Here is a 10,026-nt window from a genome sequence, read left to right as displayed (position 1 = left end):
TTGCATTGGCTTTATCTCACGTCGCGCTTTGATTGGTCCCCTTTAGCTCCCGCCATCCTCTCGACCAATCAGATACAAAATTAAACTAACCAATTCCGTGACTTGGTTACGCGCGTTTGCCAACTTTGATTTAAGTTTTTGTTCTCATTGGCTTCTGGTGTCTTCATTTCTGAATGACCTTTTTAATTACTTTGGTTTGCGAAACGTAATCGAATTGTGCTCAAATATAGTAGTATTGCGCGCGTTTTCGACTCGACTTACGGCTCGCAAAACCAAACCTAATCATGCGGAGTACATTGGCATAAAGTGTTTCCAGTCTGTTACATTTTTCAACAAATGAAACGAACGGCTCAGCTCCTGCTTTTCTTCTCAGTCCATCACAAGAACAAGACGGGACCTGCCAACAAACTAACCAACTGGGTCAATAACAAAACTGAAGCATTTATATTCAAATAAATAATCTTTTCATACCTTGGTGATAAAGTTACCACCGTGTATGCAGAGAGAAATCAATATTTAAAATAAGCTACAATATTAATCGGCATCGCACGCCTAGATCAAACACTACTTCGCGTTCTAAATTCTAAAATTACGGTTAAATGGATGTTACTTAGTCCGATTCTTACAAGATAAAACATGACAAGATGCCATAGCTGCTGCAAGACAACAATAATCTTCCATTCAATAAGCAACCCCGATTCAGATAGGTCTTGAGTTAAGAGATCTACAAAAATGAAAAAATAACGAGAAATCCTTTCGAATTGTCATCTGGTCAGTTAGAGCATTTTGCAAAAGAGTGTCGAGTGTAGTTCCAATGGGTACTAGCGAACTCCATATGCATATAGATTATAATAATAATTCAACATCTTTAACGTTCTTGAGCAAATCCTAAGGATGACCTCATGTCGATTGACTTTACAATCAAAAGATTTCTTTAAAAAACAACTCAAAGCGAGCCTAAGGAACTGTAATTAGCAGAAAAATTGTAAATAAGCATTTTACAGGGTCAATCGCGAGTCAGAATTACACCAGACCTCAATTCATTTTGACTTCCACCGATACGAGACAAATTTTGTAACACACTCCCCTCCTCTTGCCTGTTTCGAGAATTTTGCTAATGACAAGAAGGCATAGAACCAATACTTACGTTTTAAGAAGGGAAGTAACTAATTTATTTCAAAAAGTACTGGCCAATGGAAAAAAAAATAGGCAATAAGCCGTTTTGTCTTCGCAGTAAACTTAAACCAAATCCAAAAGTGAGGAAGTCAATTTGACCAAACCAAAGAAATTAAAAAGTTGATATAAATTGAGTAAATTATCTAAGAGTGAAAGGGCGTTATCAGATGCGATTAATAACTCAAATTCCAAAACATATTACAATACATACTATTAAAAATGAATTAATTTTTCAAATCACCAACTTAACTGTAACACACGACCTGTTGGTTCCTGGCAACTTCACACATCAGTTAATACCACACGTGTCCTTTTGGTTGGTATATAAAAATGTTATAGTAGCGTTTATAGAAGCTACTGTACCTCACAATTTGGAGGGTCGCTTCGGAGAAATCTTCAATTGAGTGCCGAAAGTAATTCGAGACTGCTTTGGTTTTGCTTTTCTCCGCTCTGTGATTGGTCCAAGAAATTCGCGCCACTCTCTCAACTAATCAGATGCAAAACTAAAAACCAATCGCGACTTGGGCGCCTACGTTTTCCCGCGCTTTACTCGATTGTTTTCACTTTAGTTCTAATTAGCTCTTGACGGTTTTTTCCTGTCTTCTGATTGGCCGCCGTGATCGTTTTGATTTGACGACACTCGATCGAAAAGCTCTCCAGTAGCGAGTAAGATTATTTCCATCACAAAATGTCTTAGATTCACATTTTTCTGAGACGGAAAAACACCACAGAGATGCAAGAAAGCAAGAAAAAGAAACAGCATGTCATGAATAAAAAAGGTAAGCAAGAAATCGCAACATGACGAAGTCACAAACAAATTGGACGAGAGTCGGCGAAAACGGCTGGCAACCAGTGTTGTAAAGGCAAGGCGGATTCACCTAATGAAATTTTCGAGTAAACGAAATGTATCGATTGCTTGACAGACAGATTTACGGGTAAAATTATTGTCCAGGTTGGAACATACTCAGCAACAAGTCATGGCGACAAGACGTGCAAACAGTTCCCAGGGGTACCGCATCTCCCTAGCCCCCCTCCTTTCACAACCCCACCCACTCCTTACTCTTCCACAAACAAAAACACACTAACAAACAAAGGGCAAAACATGAAATGCTATGCAAAAGGTTAACCGTGGCATTGTAACCTACTTGAGTTGTATAGAGGTAGTTAAAATGTGTTTGAAAGTTTCTGCACACGGCATTTTAAGGCTATGAGGGAGGAAAGATAAAAAAATGACGACTCCCTTTCAGCGGGCTTGTGATCAGCTCCCTCACCCGTCTCTCTTATAAGCCACCCTCCCTCCCCCCTCCTCCTTCTTGGGAAGCCCTGTACGTAAAATAAGTCCAAGAGAGTTATTTCAATCAGTTTTTGTGTTAGCTGACTTGGTAAAACATGGAATAGTTTGGTAAAAACCTTCGTACACGTGACAAAATTTTCCCCCGAAACACGCACTGTAAGAACACACTTATTTGATATCCTGCGTATGATCGCAGCAAGAATATCACCCTTATCGGCTTGCTTTGGGAGCAATAGACGCGGAGACCTAACGCACTGATTTGCTACCTTGCATATCCCGACCTTCACCTACGGCAAATTTTCCTGTACAGTTACAGCAATTGATGACAGTTGAAGGAAGAACCACTCTCACCGACTCTCGACCCCGTTTGATCTTGGTTTTACATAAGTTTCACAGTGAATACCGCTCTACACAGTCCACAAAAAGGTTAGAAAAAGGTCGAAGGGAGAAAAAGCAGAGGTTACTCAAAGCAGGTTAAAGGTCACAGCGTGCTATTTATCCTTTTCTTTCTTCATAGGTTTTATTCTGAAGTAGCTGATGTTAAGGTAGTCACAGATGTCCGTACCAAGAGCAAAGTTGTACCGCAGCTGTTCAAACAACACATGACCCTGGAATAGACGGGTAAGACGCAGTCAATAGAGAAGGTACAGCGGTATCCCCAAATGGGCCATTTTACAATTGTGTACTTAGTTCCCAAGCCTTTGATTTGAAGTGAGGCTGAAGGTGACCTTGTTGTTAAAGAGACCAGTATTTGAAAAGCAGCAACGTTCCTGTTCTCACTCCTATACAAAGGCTTGGCAACAACTCAGTTTGTCGTAGCTCCCAACTAGCACAGATTCAAATCCCATCGAGACCTGAATTTTTTTTTCAAGCAACAGCTGAAAAATTGCCGCTCATTTGCGAGGATCATGGCGTTATTTGGCTTTGGTTGTGCTTGGAAATGAACGCAGAATCTGTTTCAGGGTTGCCACTCATTAGAACCCAAAAAATTCCGACTTTTCCCTGACCTCAAAACATTCTTCACTGACCTTGAATTAAATTAATTATCAAACAGGCCAAATCCACTTTTACATTTCTCCATCGCTTTTAAGCTTTCTATCCGATTTGCTACACTCGATCGACTACTTCACAAACCTTTGTGGAACCCTCAAAACAAAATTCCCTGACTTTTCACTGACTTTGACGAGAACTAAGATTTTCCCCGACTTTTCCCTGACCTTGAAAAGTTTTTGTTTTTCCCTGACTTTTCCCTGACCGTGGCAACCCTGTGTTTCTCTGTTTCATGGTTCTCTAAGGCTGCCAAAAGTACAACGCGGTTTCTCAAAGTTTTCCCTTTCTTGCTTATTTCGTGGTATCAACTTGCTTACTTTTTCTTTTTTTCACTTGTTGTAGCACATATACTGTACACTGTGGCAATCCACCCGTGAAAAAATGTCAGGAGACTTACCATCATACACCACAATAAAACATATTCATCAATTGGAGAGCCGTAATGAATATTAAGAATCTGAAGAATCCCTCCGATCATAGTGGAATCTTTGAATTCAACTGGACTCCGTGTCATACAACCAACCTATTGACAGTCAAGACAATGTTAATAAGGTATCTGGAGGACGAACAACTGAAAGGCTCTAGGCAAAAAATAATTATTCTTGCAGTTTCAAAGAAATAATTTGCTCTCTAAGATCTGATCTAGGATCTGATGACAATGCATTTTTTCTTGGTTGAGGATTGGTGTTATAATTGTATCTCCTGGTAGATCTCTACGCTAATTCTCGATCCTGTCTGCCCACTGTGTACCGAAACTGTTCCACAGTTTCTGCTACTAATCATTCTTGGGGGTTGAAATAAGAGTTGAGATGCCAAGCTGTTCCTTTTGACCCCAAAGGCACTCAATGTTGGAATGTAGATTTCCCTTTATGAGAGGAACATAACTTTGTTTCTGTCGCTGAGAAATGACGTGTATGTAAAAATCAAGATTCAGGCGGGTTTGTTTGTCATTTTTTTCCAAGAAAATCTCTTGTTTCTTAAAAATTCTAAATGAAAAGATACATGTATAATGACCTCCCTATCAGTCAAGATAACAGGAAACTCATAAATAACAGAAGAGCCAACTCCTAATGACACGCTAAACTACTGCAAGACTCTCTCCTCACCCTCATCTTTACAAAGAACTTTGCCTAAGCCTTTACTAGTGAATTAAACAAAGGTACCTGAGACACAACAATCACATAAAGAAAGATCTTTATTATATAGTCAAGAGCATGGGACAAAGGAAAAATTCTAAGTCCCCATTAGGAATTGAACCTCAGACCTTCGGACTCCGCACTCCAATGCTCTACCACTAAGCCACAGAGATTCAATGGAGAGCAAGGCCTACCACAAAGTTCACATATGACACGCACTCCGCATACTGCTAGGATTGGCAATGTCGATAGCGTCATGTTTTGTAAAGAATAAGAAAGGTGGTAAATTTTGAGCTCGGTAAAGAATAAAGAATGATGTTTATCGTCTAGTCAAAAGCGTGGGATAGAGGAAAAAAAAAACTTGATGATGATTGTCGTCTAGTTTTTTTTTTTTCCTTTGGTCCCACGCTCGTGACTAGAGGATAATCATCAATCTTAAATTCTTTTCCGAGCTCAAAACTTACCATCCTTCTTATTCTTTACTAAATAATCACATAGCACATACCACTAGTTTGATTGTAATCTTGGAACACGCCAATCCAAACGCCATGACAAATAAACATGGGTGCTTACGAAATACACTTGTGGAGGAGGTTGTTGCAGTAATATAGGCCATATATAACATAGCAGCAATAGGAAACAATGGTGATAAAACACTAGTGCCCTGAAAAACAAACACAACCAAGTAATTCTTTGTATGACTAGTAATTTAGAAAATGGGCCCGTGATTTTGCAACTTTTGGAGATAACATTTAAAGTTTCTAATTAAATGTAGGTATAGAGAAAAAGCCCATTAAGGGTTCCCACAGTCATTGGTTTTCAAAACTCCCTGAGTTTTCTCAATGAAAGAGTAAAATTTCTCCTGAACAAACCAATACTGTGCATAGTACACCACAGTACATCTTTTTACCCACAGAAACATTAAACATCACATTTTAACATCTTTATAGTATGACATTCCTGAATCCATATAACAGCTCAGAGAAATGAGAAATGATTGCTTTCTGCAAACAAAAATACAAAGTTTTTTAAAATCGAAATGACAAAAAAAAAACCTTACTTCAGATATCAGAAGTGCCGTAAATTGTTGTTATTTACTACAACTACATGTAAACCCTTGCAAGTGCAGTCCTTGCAAATTGCATGCATGTCCCATCTTGGGGGTGGGGGAACACTTGTGTTCATTTAACTGTAAGTACACTGCCTCTTTGAAAGGCTGTGCAGTAACAGCGATATAGAAAATTTCATGATAGTAGAAAAAACTTACAGCAACTGTGGATCCATTCTTCCCCTTTCCACCTTTATATATTTGAAGAAATATTGATGAAAGATTGTAAATTGTTCCACACATAGTACCCCCAAAGATAACATCCTTGTATGTGACACTGAAGTAAGGAACCTGGTCATAATCAAGAATCAGGATACATAGCAATTACTTCTTTATTCCAACAAAGTGTGGAGAAAAAAGACTTTAAGTAAGTATATGTAGTACAAAAAGAGGAAATTCTGGCTGAAAAAGCCATTGATTTTCCTGCAGGGCAATCAGCTTCACTTTCTCACTGTCCACCAGGCAAATCCCTGAACAAGCCACTTTTCAACTCAGTCCCAAAGAGGAGGCCAGATTTCTTGTTGTAGACACCTGTTCCTTATCATGTCTGAACATTACTTTCCAACAAATGCATACATCAACCATTTCACTTCCAAGATCTCAGGAGTAATCCCCCTTACTGTCTGCCATACCAATCTTATTTTAGTTTTGAGAATCTCGTATTGGATCAACAGATATAATCCCTTAACTGATAGCTAACTTATTTTTGTGTTTATAAATATTCTAAGAAGAAATTCTGTTTTTTTGGTCACTCATCAACAATGACAATTCAACATGATTACCTTGGATGACTGCATACATGTACCATACAGATGAGCACAGCTCGGCACTAAATGTGCAGCATTAGCCATGTAACATACTCATCATATCTGATACACTCACTTACACAAACCATAACAATTGTAGAAGCAAGCCTACCTGCTGGGACCATACTTGAACACCAAAGATTCCAGACACTATGAAAATACCCATACCAGCAACTTGAATCTCTGTTACATCAAATCTGAAATTTCCACAAGCCAAAATGGGCTCAACTTTGCTTCGTGTACATATACCAGGATGTGTAAATCAAGTTAAGTTTCAAGCATTAGCCCTTCCTCAGAGCAAGAAATTTTAATTGATTAGCCCTTCACTCTGACGAGGGGCTAATGCTCTAAACATCAGCTTTGAAACTCTTTACGGTGACCAAATTACATCATCAACTCGGTTGATAAAACCATCATAATTATCTTGTTACTCCCATAGATGCAGCACCATAGTTTCTTTAGAAACTTATCCCTTTTAATTCTGGTTTGGTTAACTTTCCAATAACAAGAGATTACACCTATTTCCCTTTAAAAAAAAGCAAGACCTACTTCAGGGGTCTACATCCATTGGGGGTGGAGTTTCTCTTAAATCAGTAATGTGAAAAGCTCTCTTTCTCCTGTTGCTGAAACAGAATAGAGATTTTACACACTTACGTTCCAAACTTTATAGTACCAGAAACATAAGCTTGCCAGTGAGCACAATAAAACATGAAGGTTGCCATGAATGTTATGAAGAACATCCAGCTAGGGTGTTTCCCAAGCTCTACTGCAACACTGATAGCCAACATCATTATCACCATGGAAACAGAGTCACAGCCATGATCTACCAATTCTCCCAATGGTGAAGCACTTTTTGTACGCCGTGCTTGTTTACCATCAACAGCATCAAGAGACTGATATGCAAACAGTCCCAAAGCACTCAAGAAAAAGGCCCACCATGGTGCCTGCAAAGATACAGAAGATCAATCATCAAATATAGATAAGAAAACAACCTACATTGTTACACACCTGCAGTTTCTCATGTTCTAGTGATGGAATATAATAAAAATAAACTTGTGGACCAGGACTCCAAAAATACAGCTCTTAACACTTAAAGGTAGAAACGTGCAATGTTGATATGGAATAAATATGTACTGGTATTGTGCTGATTTTTTTCCTTGTTTACTACTTTGGTCCTCTGGGTGTATAATAAAGCATTTAAATCTTGTCCTTCAGGAAACAGTTAGTTTTGTTTTTGCAAAAGTCCCATGTTTCCCTCTACTTTGATTAAGGAAGCACTGAGACTCACAGGAAAACAAAACTAACTGTTCCCTAGCTGGAAAACATTAGGCATATATTGTTTTCACCACAAATTTCCACTCATACTGACTACATATAAATCATAACCAAGGGTATTCCACACTCCTTGGGATAAACTTGCAAGTTTAAAATGTTTGTGTTACTAAAAGGCTCAGTAACAGAGGTGTGTGTAAGAGATTTGCATCCTTGCATGAGAAATTTACCCCAGCAATCCAAATACAAATTAACCAACAGGTACTTGTCAGACTACACTTGAACTCCAACAATAGGCCAGATGCTTATCACTTTCAAAACTGATCTCAACCTTAGATTTCTTCGACATACTGTGAATCCTCTAATAAGCCCCCCCTGGGGAGCTTATTTATTTCAGGTACTTAAGGGGGTGGCTTATTAGAGAAGGGGGGGGGCCCTTATTAATTTAGCCTGAAGTTCACTACCAGGATACAATAGGATATGATGTACAGTATTTAGTAAAAAATTGTTCTCATTTTACATTTTTTCATTTACCAATCTGGCAGAGTCAAAATCCTCAGTAAATTCTGATGTTAAGTCCAACATGATAACATCAAACAATCACCATAATCAATTTTAAATGACAAACTAAAATTACAGTACTTGAATAAATTTATCATACTTTCTGACCTAGAGTGTTATTTTGAATGTTTGTTTTTTGAGGGGGAGGGGTGGGAGGGGCTTAATAAAGTGGGGGGGCTTAACAAATTTCTTTCTCTAAAGAGGGGGGGACTTTTTAGAGGGGGAGCTTATTAGAGGGGGGGCTTTTTAGAGGGGGGCTTAATAGAGGATTTACAGCACAGATATATAACAGATGGATAGACTTTGCACTATCTCCTGTTGATTTCCGTGGTAATATCTATCATTCAATAACAATAACAAATATAATGTCAGGTCAATTTGATGAAACTATTTCGTTTTAAAAAGTTTATTTGGTTTCCTGCATAAGTATTGATTACACATTGGTTTAATTTTTTGAGGGCTAAAAAAAAAAAAACTCATTAAACAGCTAGTTAATGCCAATTAAAATGTCCCAGCTGGATGCATTACTACTTAAAATACAGTGATTAATTATAAACAATCTTAGTTCTCCTTTATTAAACAATATCACGGTTTGATGACAAACAAGAACAATTTTTTGTTAAAGTTTCTTTAGAATTTGTGAAAGTTCCAAGTTTCAATAACTTAAGGAACCGCAAATAAAGCAGGCTCAATCGACTGATTTATTCTAAACCGGCAATTTAAACTTACCAATCATTCTAACTGTAAACATTTACTATCAAAGCACGCTATTAAAGTTCCAGAGCTCAGCTAAATACAAGCTCAACACAACAAATGCATTACCATTACTTTCGTGTAAATTCATTGAGCCACTGAGTGTAATTGAGATCTTAAAGTTGAAGATACATTATCAGTTCCACTCCGAAAAAGAATGTTTTTAATGAATTAAATTAAAATCTAAAATGGACGAAACAAAGCAAAGCAAAACATGTATTATTCACCAACATAACTAGCTTCAAACACCGCGAATAAATCGAAAGATTGAACAACATTGAAACGGAAAGTTCTTTTTCTACAACAAATCTTACCTCTCCTGTGGCTTGAGGACAATACCACATTAAAATAAGCGAGGTGACTACATTGATGACTAATCCAGAGATTGTAATGGTGTTTGGAGCTAACCACAGGGGAAGTTGTTCCACAAGCCATCGCCAGTAAACTTGGAACCAAGGGTCCAGAATCGATACGCATTGCGCGCTATATTTGTGCTCCGAAAGGCGTTTTAACTGAGCCTCGTTCAAAACTGAATTCATCGTGAAACGTTCTGGTTAAATTAATTTTCGTCTGCTTCAAATTCGTAGCCAAACGGAAGATTTGAAGACCGTCAAAGCCACGTAAATATAACATTCAGTAGTACCAAATGTAAATGTATTTTATCCTTGACTAGGTTCATTCTTCGAAGACAAAAGGCCAGGTCGCATTTCAAGTCCTCGCGCGGGCGCCTGGTCAACCGGAAGTTTGTCTGTGTTTCCGGTAAACTTGATCTGAAATTATAATCATAGACGATAAATTGAGACTGATTTGTATTAATTTCGCTGAATGCAAGTACAGTATATGTCAAATTTCTCTAGCTTACGACGACGG

At 38.1% G+C, this 10,026-nt stretch overlaps 1 protein-coding gene across 1 annotated transcript; it reads right to left on the bottom strand.

Annotated features, from left to right (window-relative positions):
• Nucleotides 1-421: 421 nt before the first annotated feature.
• LOC111325395 (cholinephosphotransferase 1) lies at nucleotides 422-9,848 on the bottom strand. The gene is made up of 7 exons (XM_022929206.2): nucleotides 9,471-9,848; nucleotides 7,225-7,514; nucleotides 6,683-6,767; nucleotides 5,924-6,055; nucleotides 5,162-5,320; nucleotides 3,918-4,043; nucleotides 422-3,078 (listed from the first exon to the last, which is right to left on the bottom strand). Exons 1-7 carry the CDS (start codon nucleotides 9,693-9,695, stop codon nucleotides 2,962-2,964), a joined length of 1,134 nt encoding a protein of 377 aa, XP_022784941.2. The 5' UTR covers nucleotides 9,696-9,848; the 3' UTR covers nucleotides 422-2,961.
• Nucleotides 9,849-10,026: the final 178 nt, after the last annotated feature.

This window comes from Stylophora pistillata, chromosome 10 (genome assembly GCF_964205215.1).
Source record: "Stylophora pistillata chromosome 10, jaStyPist1.2, whole genome shotgun sequence".
Classification (NCBI taxonomy): Eukaryota; Metazoa; Cnidaria; class Anthozoa; order Scleractinia; family Pocilloporidae; genus Stylophora; species Stylophora pistillata.
This window is presented reverse-complemented; position numbering and strand designations above follow the sequence as displayed.